Below are 16,844 nucleotides of genomic sequence, written 5' to 3' on the forward strand. Positions count from 1 at the left end.
CCAAGTAGTGCACGAAATTTATAGAACGGTAACATTTATTTTTGAATACCAAGTACTTTAGTGTTTTTTTTTTAAATTGCTAAAATTTCATGGCACGTAACAACTGGCCTTTTCTTAAAACCAGCAGCACCTGCATGGAATCAGGAGAGAGTTGGAGTGGGGCCTCCGTCAGCCAAGGTCGGCCATGGATGTTGCACTCTAACTGTCCAGATACGCAAGCCAGGACAGTACAATATGAAGAGCAAGCTATTGTCCACGTAGCAAGATCCCCCTCCCCACACAGCTGACGAACCCAAAGGAACGGCAGAGACCGATACAGTTTGGCACCAGCGGCGTCACAGGAGTTGCCAGTCAGCGTTGAAGTTGACTTAGGACCTCCTGAGGGAATCCAGCGCCAGATTTTTCCCTCGGGGTTTACTCCTGAAGCCTACCCCCCATGTGGTGGTATAACCACGAGGCAACGCAGTTTGAGATCAGAGTTTTCCTTCTCCTAGATGAGCTGCCAACCACGGCTGACGAGCCCCATCAGCCCAAAGCGACAGGTTTTAAGGCGCCAGTAACCCATCTTTGCCCCTTCTCCTGTCGGTAGAAATTGTTCTGCTGGGCTTAGTAGCCAAGCTAAACGTGAAGGCCCGGAGCTGGACTTGGTTGTCAAAGGGTATTGAGGTACACGCCGTTGGGAGCATTTAATAGGTAGAGGGAGCTTGTCCCCATTACCCTCCCCCCCACCAGCTATAACAACCTTAAGGAGAGCTGGAGTACCATTTCACAGAGCAAACACACAAAATGCTGGAGGAACTCATCACACCAGTCAGTATTTATGGAAAGGAATAAACAGTTGACATTACGGGCTGAGACCCTTCATCAGGACTGGAAGGGAAGGGGAGATGTCAGAATAAGAAGGTGGGGAGAGGGAAGGAAGTAGTAAAAGGTGGTCGGCCGAAATGTCAACTGTTTACTCTTTTGTATAGGTCCTGCCTGACCTGCTGAGTTCCTCCAGCATTTTGTGTGTGTTACCTTGGACTTCCAGCAGATTTTCTCCTGTCTGGATACTACCGTTTCTCAGAACTGCTTGCCTTTTGAATGCCACCATAAAGTTCCAAGACATAACCGCAAAAATAACAGCTTATTTTCTATACAGAGATGATAGCTAAGAATACCTTTATTAATAGAAGCCAGCAAGGTTCTACACCATTCCCTATATAAACTCTTCAGTGTTCAGGTTTGTAAATGGAAAGCAGAACATTCTGGAATCTGCAGAGTTTCATATGGCCCATTACCAATTATACAAGTCAATCTCTGCCACAAGTAGGTGTGGAGGATGAATATACCAATACAAGATCCACAAGCAATGATGGCAAGATGCACTCATTCAGTCTACATTGCCAGAGTGTACCACAGAAACGTAATTGTACCACAATGACAGCAGCTCACCTTTAATCCCGTGAATTTACTTCAAAGTCTTCGCATCCTCCTCTTCACGTAAGAACAGCAAATACCTCCTCAGAAACAGAATTTACTTTACTTTGTTGCCACCAAACAATTGATACTAGAGCGTACAATCATCACAGCGATATTTGATTCTGCGCTTGGCGCTCCCTGAAGTACAATTTAAGTTATAAATCATAATTAGAAAATAGAAAAGGGAAAGTAAGGCAGTGCAAGTCAGGTCCGGGTATTTGGAAGGATATTTGGAAACATTCGGGAAATAATCCATCTTTCGACCTTAACCAAAAACCTTCCCTTTTGACAGATGTCGACCGACAATGACGCGAGGAGCCAATATGAGAACTACTGCATTTAGTTCCTCCACAAAGATTTTCAGTTGTTTGAGCGTCCCCCAGAAAAAGCACAAGGTAGGATTTACCGACACCAAATGCATTGGAAACTTACTTCCCCTCCACCAATATCTTTAAGAGTCACCACAGGTGTAAGCACAGTCAGCTTGATGTACTCCACATCTAAATTTCATTCCCCCTGCAAGATCGCCTGCCACATTCTCTAATATCCAACAAAAAAACTTCAGTTACTATTCATAGTTCCAACTCTTCCAAGGAGACACCAAAATGTTCTGCCACCTCTTTGTGTACAGTAGTCAATGGCTTTCCCTCTGCAAAAGAGTGAATGGAAAGTATGGAGGTGTAGCCTCTGTGACCCCAGTTGATTTAAAATGGGAAGGATTATTTTAATGTTTTTCCTTCAGCGGGATAGAGACCTTACACTGTTACTGGAATGCAAAGAGCGACGGGACATCAAAGCAACCCCATCCTCTGATGGTCAGACTAATTAAAATTGCCTTTATTAACACAGGCAGTGAGAGGGTGGGGAATGCTAAATGAACTCTGAAGATCTAACCCATTTTCAGCATGCTGTTGGCATCGAGAGGGAGCTGCGTTACACGAGAACAGAAAGCAAGCGACGGCTGTGAGAGGAGACACTCAACAACAGAAAGAGCCAAGCGCCAACCGCAGCCACCGCTTGGCCACACCGCCCCGGGATATGTGGATCCTTGATCGGCCTCCACCAACCCACCAACAGACAATCCCTTCGGAAAACATCACGCGCGTCTCAAGTATTCACTCTGCCAGGTATCTGAAGAGGCTGTGGACATGCAACTCAAAAGGCAGAAGTATAGAAATATACGAGGCTTCACACACATGGAATACCAGCATTATTAACAGTGTCCATTCCAACAGTGAACGATTCATCCAATTACTCATACTTTGGAACATTGCTCCACTTCCTTTTTGTAGTGGTTTATAAAACAATGAGCGCTAAGCATTTTGTACTTACACCGTCTCGTCATTCAAGAATTGCAGTTCCCCGTAGGCATCCTCATAGTCCACTCCACCTCCCCGGGCCGTGCCTTCCACCGTACGGTACGGTATGATGACCGTCCCTCGGGCTCCAGATGTCCTCAGGACCTTCACCTCCATCATGCCAACGCTCTCGCTGACGTGGTAGACCTTGTCTTCAAAGGTGAAGATGCCCGCGTGGTCATCGTCCAGGATCGTCACCGTGGCGGTCAAGGGTGAGACGAGGCGACCCTTGGGAAAGCTGTTCGAATCGGAGTCAAACATGCCCTCGGCGTCACCGCTTCTGAGATTCCCCAGGCGGACAAAGAAATGCTCATCCTCCTCAAATATGTCGTCGTCAATGATGCCCACTGTGATTTCCTTTGTAGTTTCCCCTGGCTTGAAGATCAAGGTGCCTTCGCTGTATTCATAGTCCGAGCCAGCGTTGGCTGAGCCATCTTCCGTCCGGTAGTCTACATAAAAGGTACTGTTCTGCTCCCCACCTCTACACACCACGGTGAGAGTGACGAGCCCACAGTTTTCCAGGCACTGGTAGTTGGCCGGTTCGAAGCAGATCTTGCTGCACAGGTCTTCGTCGGGCTCCGACTTCCCCTCGTTGAGGTTGGTCGTCTTCTTGGCGTGATCTGCTGCGTGCTTCTTCAAGATGTTGCCCGCGCCAGTCATCATCCTGGTAGCTTGAATGCGGTAGAAGGCTCTGCTCTTCTGTTGATGGAGCAAGGCGTAGTAGTTGGCCATCTCGACCAGTTGTTCCAGCTCTCGATCCGGGTACTTCTGCTTGAGGTCTTTAAGGATCCGAATGGCTTCCTTTCGACTTTCATCTAGGTCCTTGGCTTCCAGAGTGATCACGGTTCCGTCAGGGAGAACACCGTCTCCGTGTTCCAGAATCATTTTGCCGTCCATCTCGATCCCTTTGGGAAGCTCCCCTTCGGTCTCGATAATAATTCCCCTGCGTTTGTCTGCACGGTACCTTTTGTAGACGTACTTATAGAAGAGCAGCCTCTTGTCAGCGATCCAGGCGAAGACCACGCAAACTGGGAAGAAGAGGAGAGTCAGTAACGCCTCCCAAACCTGGACCACGCCTGGGGATAAAACCGCTAGGATCAGGTACAACCAGATGTAGGCAAAGATGCTCCAGGAAGCAGTGACGAAGAAGACCCGCAGGTGTTTGACTCTCCGAACTTCTCCATCAGGGATACAGTTGACACATACAGCTATGATGACAAACATATTGAATGCTGCGCTGCCAACAATGGTGCCAGGTCCCAGTTCTCCAGCCAAAAAGCCGTGCCCGCACACTTCGATGACCGACATTAGGATCTCTGGGGCTGAGGAGCCCAAAGCCATCAATGTCAAGTTGGACACAGTCTCATTCCAGATTCGAACTGTGGCTATGCTGGTCTCCCCATTGGGTTTGGTGATGGTAATCTCTTTCTCCTGTGAAGTGATGACCTCAATGGAAGCCATGAAGCGGTCGGCTATGATGGAGACGCCAAGGAACATGTACATCATCGCAACAAAGTAGACAATGGCCCTGGCGACTTTGTCTCCTAGGGATGGATTTTGTGGGTACCATACTGGGAGTATGATACCACGGGCACATTGGAAGGACCCAAAACATGAGAGGTTGGAAGGAGCATCAGGATCTGGAGTGCTGGACGCTTCTGCCTCCCAGAGGATCATCATGAATAAAGTGATCTGGACTCCAGTGCCCATGACAGGGGACAGGAAGGGCCTCCACTCCAACCTGGCCATTGGCACAGTTTTCTGTCGGAGGGAACACAGATTTCAAGGTCTCCCAATCTTTGGATATCTGGAACGGCAAAGATTAAAAAAATATACATATATTAATACTGTTGCACTTCGTGAGGCACTAGTAGTTGGAATACTTGCAATTTACTTAAATCAGACAAAGACCTGATCTAACTGTAATCATTCCAGAAATTAATTTGAAGGATCTGTTACTTTGCAATGAAGTTTCTTACATAACATTAATTCCAATGTTTAAATGCAGGATTGTTTGATGTCACATCATTTGTGTAGTAATAATGAGCTTAAACAGTTTTACAGAGAAAATTCAAATCCTCACTTCAAACCAAACAAAGTACACCAGAATGGTTCTATGCCCCGGAAGGAACTTCATATTTACCCCCAGTGGTTTACTAACTGACAGAAACAAATTGTGATACAGTCTCTTTATTTTTGGAGATATTTTAAAGCAGCTGAGTCATTTCCCAGCCCTGCAGAGCTTTGAGACTATTATCACTAATGAGACCAGCATATATATTGCAAGCTTAATCAGAAACAAAATTTATTTAGTATCCTTCTCATCCACAAAGAATCCACAAGTTCTTGTTTCTACGCTGTTACTTCCGGTAAGATGGCGGCACACTTGGACACAGTGGCCACTCCAGGTCCGATCAAAGGTGTAATTGTTTGTCCTTTACATCTTTTCTACAATCGTTAGTCTGAGGCCTCCATCGGTCAAGGCTGAACATGGATGTTGTGTCCTAGCTGTTTAGATACACAAGCCAGGGCTGTACAATATGGAGACCAAGCCGTTGCCCATCTGGTAAGCTCCCCCTCTCCATGCAACTGGTGAACCCAAAGGAACGACAGAGACAGAGCCAGAGCAACATCACAGGAGTTGTCGGTCAGCTTTGAACTCAACGTAGGGCCTCCTTAGGGAGTCCAGCTCTGGATTTTTCCCTCAGGGTTTACTCCCGAAGCCTTCCCCATGAGCGGGTACAGCCCCAAGGGACCAGAGGTTTGAGATCAGAGTTTTCCTTCCCCTAGATGAGCCGCCAACCACGGCTGACAAGGCCCATCTGCCCAAAGCAACTGGTTTTAAGACATCAGTAACCCACCTTTGCCCTTTTCCCTGCCAGGCTCAGTAGCCGAGCTACAAACGAAGGCCAGGAGCTGTACTTGGTCATCGGAGGATATTTGAGGTGCATGCCATTGGGAGTATTTAAAAGTTAGTGGGAGCTTGGCCCCATTACCATCCCCACTTTGCCAACCATAATGGTCATAGGACACTCCTGGATACTAAGCACATCGAGTCCTGCAGGTGTACCCCATCAGCAGGTTCTTTGATAGTGATGGAGCTGGACTTATTGCATACCGTTGTGGCGCCAAGGTGATGCGCGTGTCTGCCTAGGACATTTTTACTGGGGTGGCAGGACCCTGTTGGGCATTGGGAATGTAGAATACCACCAAGTCCGGTTCTTGGTGAGACCTACGGCGTGGGAGCTGTGTTGCCTCAGCTATGATGAGGACTAGGCCCTCGTGCCGCGGGGTCGCCTGCTGCATCCACCCAGAGGAGGAGAAACCAGTGGCAACATGGGAGACAGGAAGCCTCTGTGGATGCACTGGAATCGGTACCAGGCTGGGGGCCGGCCCCCCAATCGGTGTTCACTCATTCGAAGAACAGGCCAACTTACCATCAATCTACAAACCATGCCACTCAAGGTCTCGAGCTGGATACTTTCTTCTTTGTTACTGCTTTTCTGCTACCCTAACCATTATGCTATGTGCTGTGTGCTGTCTTGGCCCCAGAGGAACACAATTTCATTTGGCTATATCCATGTATGGTTAAATGATAATTAAAACTGAACTTTTGAACTGTAATAACATAACTGCTTATCATCAGGCTATCATTCCAACAGTAATTAAATGACCAAATGTTAGCGGTTTATGTTTGCCAGACATCAGAAGGACTCCCTCAGTTCTTCTTCAAAAGAGTACCACCAGCTCAAACTTGCTGACAGTGAGAAGCTTGGACTATCCAAAGAATGTCACCTGTGCATTGTACTAGCCTGATCTATGCACTTTCATTCTTTGAAGTCAGCCTTGAGCATATAACTTTTTAACCTCGAAGCAAATATCCAATCATATTCTATTGGAGGGATCCCGAACGCCTGGACAGCAAAAATGAGAAAGTCAATAGCTCAGCATTCAATACTACCGTCCCCTCGAAGCTGATCAATAAGTTTCAAGAACTTGGCCTCAATACCTCCTTGTGCAACTGGACCCTCGATTTCTTCACTTGCAGACTCCGGTCAGTTTGGATTAGCAACAACACCTCCACCACGTTCACCACCAGCAGAGGTGCACCACAAAGCTGTGTGGTTAGCTCCACCGCACCCTCCCCCCCCCCCCCCCCCGCTCTACATTCATGACTGTGAGGTTAAACACAGCTCCAATACCATATTTTTTAAATGCTGATGACACCACTGTTGTTGGCCGAACCAAAGGTGGTGACAAATCAATATATAGGATGGAGATTGAAAAACTGGCTGAGTCGTGCCACAACAACCACCTCACTCAATGCCAGCAAGATGAAGAAGCTGATTATTGACTTCAGAGTGCAGAAAACCAGAGGTCCTTGAACCAGTTCTCTTTGGGGGACCAGAGTTGGAGAGGGTCAGCAACTTTAAATTGCTCGGTGTTATCAATTCAGAGCATCTGTCCTGCACCCAGCACACAAGTACCATCACGAAGAAAGCAAGCACCACCTCTGCATTCTATGAAGTGTGTGAAGATTTGGCATGTCATCTAAATATTTGACGAACTTCTGCAGATGCGTGGTGGGGAGTATATTGACTGGTTGCATCAAGGCCTGGTGCGGAAACACCAATTCCCTTGAATGCGAAAAGCAGAGGACACGCCCCAGTCCATTATGGGTAAAGCCCTCCCCACCATTGAGCACAGCTACACGAAGCATTGTTGCAAGAAAGCATCATCCGTCATGAGGGGCCTCCTGCCTAAAGGCCACAGCTGCCATTGGGAAGAGATACTGAAGCCTCAGTACCCACACCACCAGGTTCAAGAACAATTACTACCCCTCAATCATCAGGCTCTTGAAACAAAAGGGATAACTTCATTTGTCCCATCACTGTCTGTATCCACAACCTACAGGCTCACTTTCAAGGACTCATCCCATGCTCTTGATATTTATTTTTATTGAATTATTATTATTTTTCATTTGTATTTGCCTGAAAACTGGGATTCAAGGAAGAACGTGCTGGTATTGGAGAGGGTTCACGAGAGTGATCTTGGGAATGAAAAAGTTAATGTTTGATGAGAATTTGATGGCTGTACTCGCTGGAGTCTAGAAGAATGAGGGGAGATCCCATTACAACCTATTGAATATTGAAAGGCCTAGATAGAGTGGACATAGAGAGGATGCTTCCTACAGTGGAGGAGTCCAGGACAAGAGGGCATAGCCTCAGAATACAAGGACGTCCCTTTTAAACAGAGATGAGGAAGAATTTCTTCAGCCAGAGGGTGGTGAATCTGTGGAATTAATTGCCAGACACGTGTGGAGGCCAAAACACTGGGTACATTTAAAGCGGAGGTTGATAGGATCTTGAATGGTAAGGGTGTCAATGGTTATGGGGAGAAGGCAGGAGAATGGGGTTGAGGGGGGGATAATAAATCAGCCATGATGGAATGGTGGAGTAGAATCAATGGGCTGAATGGCCTAATTCTGCTCCTATGATCTTATGATCTAAGCTTGCCAGGATGTTGCTCTGTTGTTACAGAGTGGATGTAGGGAGGATGTTTCCTAGGGTGGGACAGTCTAAGACCAGAGGACACAGCCTCAGAACAGAGGGGTGTCCTTTTAGAACAGAGATGAGGGGAATTTCTTTAGCAAGAGATTGGTAAATCTGTGGAATTCTTTGCCACAGGCAGGTGTGGAGACCAAGTCTTTTGGTATAATTAAGGCAGAGGTTGATAGATTCTTGATTGGTCAGGGCATGAAGGGATACGGGGAGAAGGCAGGAGATTGGGGCTGAGAGGGAAAATGGATCAGCCGTGATGAAATGGTGGAGCGGACTCGATGGGCCAAATGGCCTAATTCTGCTCCTATGTCTTATGGTTTTATGGTCTATACTTTCATCCAGTTGAGCAGCATCTGAGAGCGGTAAAGGAACTGGCAACATTTCGAGTCAAAGCCCTGCATCAGAAGGTAAGAGTTAAGGTTCAAAGTTGAAGGTTGAGAGGAAATCCAATGGGGACGTTTATCACACACAAAGAGGAATCGCTCCCATTCCTTATGGTCTTAGAAATCTTAATAACCGACAGCTCTTCCTGATCAAACCTTGATCGGCCAAGAGGGCCTTCGCTGAGTAAGTGAACGACGGCCTTTTACGTTTGTCAGTTTCCAGTGCAGAATGATAACCCTTTAGAAAGTGGGGCGAGGCAGAGTATGGCCTTTACACAGAGTGGTTTCGAGTCAACCACGTTTGTGTGGGTCTGGAGTCACGTATAGCCCAGACCAGGTCAGGATGGAGACTTCTTCCCGAAGGCACACAGACCCATTCATGTCTCAGCAACATTCCTGCAGCTTTGTGACCCCCCCCCCCACCCCCATGGCTGACGTTAGATTCCATTTCTGGATTTATGCGGCTTGCTAAACTGAATTCCCCGACTGGTGTGCTGGGACGAGCTCGTGACTCCGGATAACTTTGAATTAATTAAGCTGGCTCTGGATTATAAACACAATAACATAATTATTCTGTTGGACCATCATTTAGCATGCTTCAGTTAAAAAAATCTGCATTACTGCAGTGTATTTTACAACCTTATTTATAAAGCATTGTCCAGGCAAAAAAATAAACTTTTGAAGCCCTCTTACTGTAACATGGGGAAATTCAGCAGTTAAAAACATTCAAGGAAATAAGGCAAAGCCAGTATTTGACATAAAATGCTGGAGGAACTCAGCAGGTCAGGCAGCGTTTATGGGAATAAACAAACAGTTGACGTTTCAAGGCAAGACCCTTATTCAGGACTGAAAAGGAAGGGGGAAGATCCAGAATAAAAAGGTGGGGGGGTGGGGGAAAGGAGGATAGATGGAAGGTGAGGGGTGAAGCCAGACGGGAGGGAAAGGTAAAGGGCTGGAGTGGAAGGATCTGATAGGAGAGGAGAGTGGACCGGAGGAGAAAGGGAAGGAGGAAGGGCATGGTGGAGGAGGGGGAGGTGGGAAAAAGGATAAGAGGCCATAGTGGGGAATAGAAGAAGCGGGAAGGGGAAATGTTTTTAACAGAAGGAGAGGTCGATATTCGTGCCTTCAGGTTGGAGGCAACCCAGGCAGAACACGTTGCTCCTCCACTCTGAGGGTGGCCTTGTTGCGGCACAAGAAGAGGCCACGGACCCACATCGGAATCGGAATTAAAACATACTGCCACCGCAAAGTTCCACTTCAGACGGGTGGAGCAGAGGTGCTCGACAAAGTGCCCCCCCCCCCCGCCCAGTTTATGACAGGTCTCACCAATGCAGAGGAGGCCACATCAGGAAGCACCAAATACAATAGGAACCCCAGCAGACTTGCAGGCGGAGGGCTACCTCACCGAGAAAAGCAGTTCCAAGCCCTGAATGAAGGTGAGGGAGGAGGATGTTATGGGCCAGGATCCTCCATCGGGTCCTAATGAAAGGGCCTTGGCCCAAAACAGCGACTGTTTGTTCCTTTCCATATGTTGCTGTCTGAACAGCTGAGTTCCTCCAGCATTTTGTGTGCATTGATCTGGATTTCCAGCGTCTGCAGAACCTCTTGTGTTGACGTCAGTATCATTCCGTGAATGAAAAGCCATGTTCAATCTCTTTGATGGATTTCTTTGGAGAAGTAATATGTGAAATGGTTAAGGGGGAACAAACAGATGTGATGTAGTTAGGTTTCCAGAGGCGTTTGATGAGATACTGAATTCTGAATCAGAATCTGAGTTAATGTCACCGGCATATGTCCTGAAATTTGTAAGCGATGAGATGCCCCCAGCTTCTGTGCTTCAGTGTGTGAACTTTGCAGCGATTCACTCCACTAGTACAATTAACCTGGTCCCTCAACACCAGCTCCATAACATAGAAAGCCCAGCAGCGTCTCTACTTCCTGCGAAGGCTGAGGAAAGTCCATCTCCCACCCCCCCGCCCCCATCCTCATCACATTCTACGGGGGTTGTATTGAGAGCATCCTGAGCAGCTGCATCACTGCCTGGTTCGGGAATTGCACCCGTCTCGGATCGCAAGACCCTGCAGTAGATAGTGAGGTCAGCTGATAAGATCATCGGGGTCTCTCTTCCTGCCATTACCAACATTTACACTACACGCTGCATCCACAGAGCAAACAGCATTATGAAGGACCCCACGCACTCCTCATACAAACTCTTCTCCCTCCTGCTGTCTGGGAAAAGGCACCGAAGCATTCGGGCTTTCACGACCAGACTATGTAACAGTTTCTTCCCCCAAGCTATCAGACTCCTCAATACCCAGAGCCTGGACTGACACCAACTTACTGCCCTCTACTGTGCCTGTTGTCTTGTTTATTATTGTTTAGGACTGTTTTGTGCACTTTATGCAGTCCTGGATGGGTCTGTAGTCTAGAGTAGTATTCTTTTTTGTGTTGTTTTCACGTAGTTCAGTCTAGTTCTTGTACTGTTTCACGTAGCACCATGGTCCTGAAAAACGTTGTCTCGTTTTTACTGTGTGCTGTACCAGCAGTTATGGTCAAAATGACAATAAAAAGTGATCTGACTTGACTTGACCTGAACTGAGATACTAAGGCTTTGGGTCTACTCTGGCCTCTCCAGAGACTTGGACCTAAGTTCTCAATTTGGTTCGGAATGCTGTCGTTACTTGCTTCTGTCATTTGCATGATTTGTTTTTTTTTCTCTTTCTCTGTGCGCACTGGGGGTTGGTCTTTATTTTTTATAATTGGTTCTGGTTCCTTGCTTTGCAACTGCCTGTAAGCAAATAAATCTCAAGGCTGTATAATTTATACCTTCTTTGATAATAAACGTACTTTGAATCTTTGAGCTTTGCAGCAGCTGTAGAACATGACAATACAGAAAGAAACTGAATTACAAGTATAAACATGCATATCAGATAGTTAAATGAAATAAGTAGTGAGAAAACAGAGATAAAAACTTTCTCATGAAATGGGACAGTGATCATGGTCCATTCAGAAATCAGTTGGCAGACAGGAAGAAACTGTTCCTGAATTATTGAGAGTGTGTCTTCAGGCTCCTGCACCTCCTCACTGATGCAGCAGTGAAAAGAGGGCATGTTCTGGGGCGGTGGGGGTCCTTAATGATGGACGCTGCCTTTCTGAGGCACCGCTTCTCGAAGATGGCCTGGATACTACGGAGGCCAGTGTCCACGGTGGAGCTGATTGAGTTTACAACTCTCCGCAGCTTACTTTGATGTCGATCCTGTGCAGTAGCCGCACCACCCCCCTGCCCCCCACACCGGACAGTGATGCAGCCAGTTAGAATGCTCTCACAGTAAATCTGTAGGAATTTGCAAATGTTTTAACTGCAGGAAATAAAAGCCCATCGTGGCAACAAACTTTCCAGGAGACTGAGACAAAGCATTGTTGGCAAAGTCTAACAACGATGGAACCAGTGCTAGGACAACTTATTTAAAACCGATCTTAACGATATCGGACAAAGGAAGCAGAAGTATGGTTGTTAAATATGCGATTGACACAGCGACAGGTTGGAAAGTAAGTTGCGAAAATGACACAGGGAGAGTTACAGAGTGGTTAAGTGGGTGTGAGAAGATCTAGCAGACTGAGATTTATTTAGAATCAGAATCAGGATTAATAGAACACTGGCAGTACAGCACAGGAACAGGCCATTCGGCCCACAGTGTTGTGCTGTAACAGCTAAAAAACAAGTCAAACACTATTCCCTCCTACCTACACCATGTCCATATCCCTCCATCTTCCTTATATCCACACGTCTCTTGGAAGCCTCCAATGGATTTGCCTTTACCACCGTACCGGGCAGCACATTCCAGGCATCCACCACTCTCTGAGTAAAAAAACTTACCCCCTCTCACCTTCAATGCACACCCTCAGTTATTAGTCATTTCTACGCTGGGAAACAGATACCCCCGTCTGCTCTGTCGATGCCGCTCTTGGCCAAGTGGATAAGGCGTCGGTCTAGTGATCTGAAGGTCGCTAGTTCAAGCCTCAGCTGAGGCTGCGTGTGTGTCCTTGAGCAAGGCGCTTAACCACACATTGCTCTGCGACAGCACCGGTGCCAAGCAGTATGCATGGGTCCTAGTGCCCTTCCCTTGGACAACATCGGTGGCGTGGAGAGGGGAGCCTTACAGCTTGGGCAACTGCAGGTCTTCCATACAACCTTGCCCATGCCTGAGTCATCATCGAAAATCGATGGACTATCAATTCAAAAAGTAGTGCAAAGAGAGAGGGGAAAAAGCACCGAGGTAGTGTTCACAGTCTGCTCAGAAGTCTGATGGCAGAGGGCAAGAAACTGTTCCTAGAAATGTTGAGTCTGTGTCTTCAAGCACCTGTACCTTCTCCTTGATGTAGCAATGAAAAGATGGTGTCCTGGGTGATGAGGGCCCTTAATGGTGGATGGCGCCTTTTAGAGACATCTCCTTTTTAAGGGTCCTGGATGGTGGAGAGCATACACGTACATCAAAACAAATGAACATCGTTCTCTGCAACTTCTGCCATCTTCAACGGGATCTTGTCACCAAACACATCTTCCACTCCTGGCGCACCCGAGGGTTCACTGGGGCAGGCAAGCCCACACCAACAGAGTATGCGCCCAGTGCCCAGTGCAGCACAGCACCTAACGTGGAACACCCCAAACAACAGGAACAATAACAGAACAAAACAAGGCAACAACAGCAAAACAAGCCCCTTCCCCACCCACCCACCCCCAACCTCCTCACACACAAGACAGGCCTCCAACCCCAGGACAGGCCACGTCCAGGCCTCCCGTCCTAGGCCATGCACTCTCAGACATCGTGCCTTCAACCTCCAGTCTCTGGCCCAGACTTGGCCTTTGGGCAAATAGAGTATATATTGGACAGATATGAATATATCTATTTTGGCAGGCATAATAAATAACGAATATTATCTAAATAGTGAGAGATTGCAAAGTCCTGAGATGCAGAAGGGTCTTTTACCAAGTTTGCAAAAGGCTAGTTTACAGATGCAAGTGCAGGTAAAGCCAATTATTGGTGTGGAGCAGAATACAAAAATAACTAAACTATGTTTCAGTTTCAAATGGTTTTGAAGAGTTCTCCAGATTTGGTGAAGTCAGTGATCGTTTTGGAGACCATTATAATTCTCATCAGTGCTGGAGAGCTCCCATCCACTACCACCAAACTCAGATTTCCCTACCCCGCACTGCTCATTTCTACAAGCGTACCTCCTACCCAAAATCCACAAACCTGACCGTGTGCAGGTAGGCCTGTTGTTTCTACCTGTTTCTGCCCCACTGGCCTGGCTCAACAGACCTCGACTCCATTCTATCCCCCTTGGCTCAGACCCCTCCCACCGACGTCCATGACAATGCACATTCGTTAGATCTTCTCAACAACTTTCAGTTCCCTGGTCCTGACCGCCTCATTTTCACTGTGGATGTCTAGCCCCTATACAATTTTACCCCCATCAAGAAGACCCTAAAGCTCTCTGCTTCTTTCTCAACAAAAGGCCCAACCTCCCTCCTCCATCATCTGACAGAACTGGTCCTCACCCTCAGCAGTTTCCGCTTCAGTTCCTCCCACTTTCTCCAAACTCAAGAGATAGCCAAGGGCTGCCCACATGGGCCCCAGTTATGTCTGCCTTATTTGTTGGTTATGTAGAACAGTCCATGTTCCAAGCCTTTCCTGGTAATGCTACCCAACCCTTCCTCTGCTACACTGATGACTGCATTGATGCTGCTTTATGCATCCACGCTGAGCTCATCAAATTCATCAACTTTGCCTCTAACTTTCTCCCGGCCCATTAAGTTCACTTGGTCCATTTCTGGCACCTCCCTTCCCTTTTTCGATCCCTCTGTCTCCATCTCTGGAGGCAAAGTGTCTACCAACACCTTTTATAAACCTACCGATTGCCATGGCTACCTTAACTCTACCTCTTCCCACCCTGTCTCCTGTAAAAATTCCATTCTGTTTTCTCATTTCCTTCATCTCTGACTTATCTGTTCCCAGGAAGAGGCTTTCCTTTCCGGCATATGATGTCCTCCTTCTTCAAAGAATGGGGTTTGCCTTCCTCCACCATTGAGCTGCCCGCACCCTCATCCCTGCCATTTCCCAGGCTTCTATCTGCACCCCATCTTCCCCTATCAGATAGAGTTCCTCTTGTACCCCCCATGAGCCTCCACATCCAACACTTCATTCTCTGCAACTTCAACGGGATCCTACCACCAAACACATCTTTACTCCTCCCCCCACTCTCCGCGGGGTTCACTCCCTCTGTGATTCTCTTGTCCATTCATCCCTTCCCCCTCCCTCCTGGCACATATCCCAGCAAGTGGCCTCATCCCAGGCATGGATGGAGAGCATGCAAGGGAGCCAGCTGGATTCGAACTCGGGACCTCTTGCCCCTAAGTCCAGCACTGATGCCACTAGGCCACCAACCATGCCAGTGTCATCTATTATATCTGGCAGCTTCCTCTACATTGATGAGACCAAAGGTAAATTGGGGGTCCGCCTTGTGGGGCACCTCTGCTCCATCCATTAAAAGTGGAATTTCCCAGTAGCCAACCATTTTAATTCCTATCCCCATTCCCATTCAAACATGTCAAACCACAACCTCCTCTTTTGCCATAGTGAGGCAACTATCCTGTTGGACAAGCAACACCTCAAATTCCATCCAAGCTGATGACCTGAATATTGATTTCTCCAGCTTTGGGTAAATGTTTCCCCTCCCCCCTCTGATTCATTTCACCAGACTCCTCACCTCACTTGCCAATCACCCCCCCCCCCCCGGTGCCCTTCTTTCTGCCCTTTCTCCCATGACACACTCTCCTCTCCTGTCAGATTCCTTCTTCTCCAACCCTTTCCTGGTTCCACTTATTAACTCCCAGCTTCTTACTTCATCCACACTTCACCTGTTCAGGCTTCACCTGAACCTGCTAGCTAGTCCTCCTGTCCCTCTCCCCATTCCTCTTATTCTGCCTTCTTTTCCCTTCCTGATGAAGGAGTGGATGAAACATCCACTCCTTAATCCTTTCCATAGATGCTGCCTGACCTGCTGACCTGCATCACCGTCTGTTATGGGTAGGGTGGTGGTGGTGGGTGGGGGTGGCTTGTTGGCTACTGCACTAGACCACAAGAAGCTGCAGAGAGTTGTGAACTTAGTCACCTCCATCATGGGCACCAGTCTCCGTAGTGTGCAGGACATCCTCAAGGACCAATGTCTCAAAACGGTCCATCATTAAGGACCCCCATCATCCAGGGCATGCCTTGTTCTCATCAAGAAGGAGGTACAGAAGCCTGAAGGCACACACTCAGCGATTCAGGAACAGCTTCTTCCCCTCTGCCATCCGATTTCTGAATGGACATTGAACCCATAAACACTACCTCACTACTTTATTTCTATTTTTGCACTACCTGTATAATTTAACTATTATACACACACACACACACACACTTAGTGATTCACGTTTATTTTTCTCATTTATTATGCTTTGCATTCTACTGCTGCTTCAAAGACAACAAATGTCACAACATATGCTGATGATATTAGACCCGATTCCGATTCAGAGTTCTTCCAGAATATTGTGTGCGTAGCTCTTTCATTCTTTTTTCAAGGCAACAGAGATAAACAAGGGAGTAGAAAGTACTTAGATAGCAATATGAGATCGAGTTTACAGTCCATGACCTGACTGATTGCCGTGGCAAGCTGAAGGAGCCAAGTGGCCCATTCTTGCTCCTAATCCATTAGTAATTTAGCATAAATATCAATGGAATATTGACAAGGGCCACCTGGTTTCATGCTGTTAGTTAAATGCTAGCCTGCACACTAGGGCTCAGATCTAATTGGAAGCTGTCATTAAAGGCTAGTGAAAACTTCAATGCCAAACACACACACACTCACACACAATGCTGGAGGAACTCTGCAAGTCAAACAGCATCTATGGAAATGAATAAGCAGTCGGTGTTTCGGCGCCGAGGTGAGGTCCATCAGCTCTTCGCCGGTGAAGAGAACGGAAGGAGTATAACTGGGGAGAAGTGTTCCTTTTAAAACCCTCATACAGATCTAACCAGAGG

The 16,844-nt window shown here is 47.3% G+C and overlaps 1 protein-coding gene across 1 annotated transcript in view; it reads right to left on the reverse strand.

The window, feature by feature from the left end:
• The window catches only part of LOC132381432 (sodium/calcium exchanger 3-like), a 587,903-nt gene that overhangs the window by 484,326 nt on the left and 86,733 nt on the right, over positions 1-16,844 (reverse strand). Inside the window, exon 3 of the mRNA XM_059950836.1 lies at positions 2,794-4,626. Within this exon, the coding sequence (XP_059806819.1) occupies positions 2,794-4,568 (1,775 nt within the window). The 5' untranslated portion in view covers positions 4,569-4,626. The remainder of the gene's footprint in view (positions 1-2,793; positions 4,627-16,844) is intronic.

Source organism: Hypanus sabinus, chromosome 26 (genome assembly GCF_030144855.1).
Source record: "Hypanus sabinus isolate sHypSab1 chromosome 26, sHypSab1.hap1, whole genome shotgun sequence".
Classification (NCBI taxonomy): domain Eukaryota; kingdom Metazoa; phylum Chordata; class Chondrichthyes; order Myliobatiformes; family Dasyatidae; genus Hypanus; species Hypanus sabinus.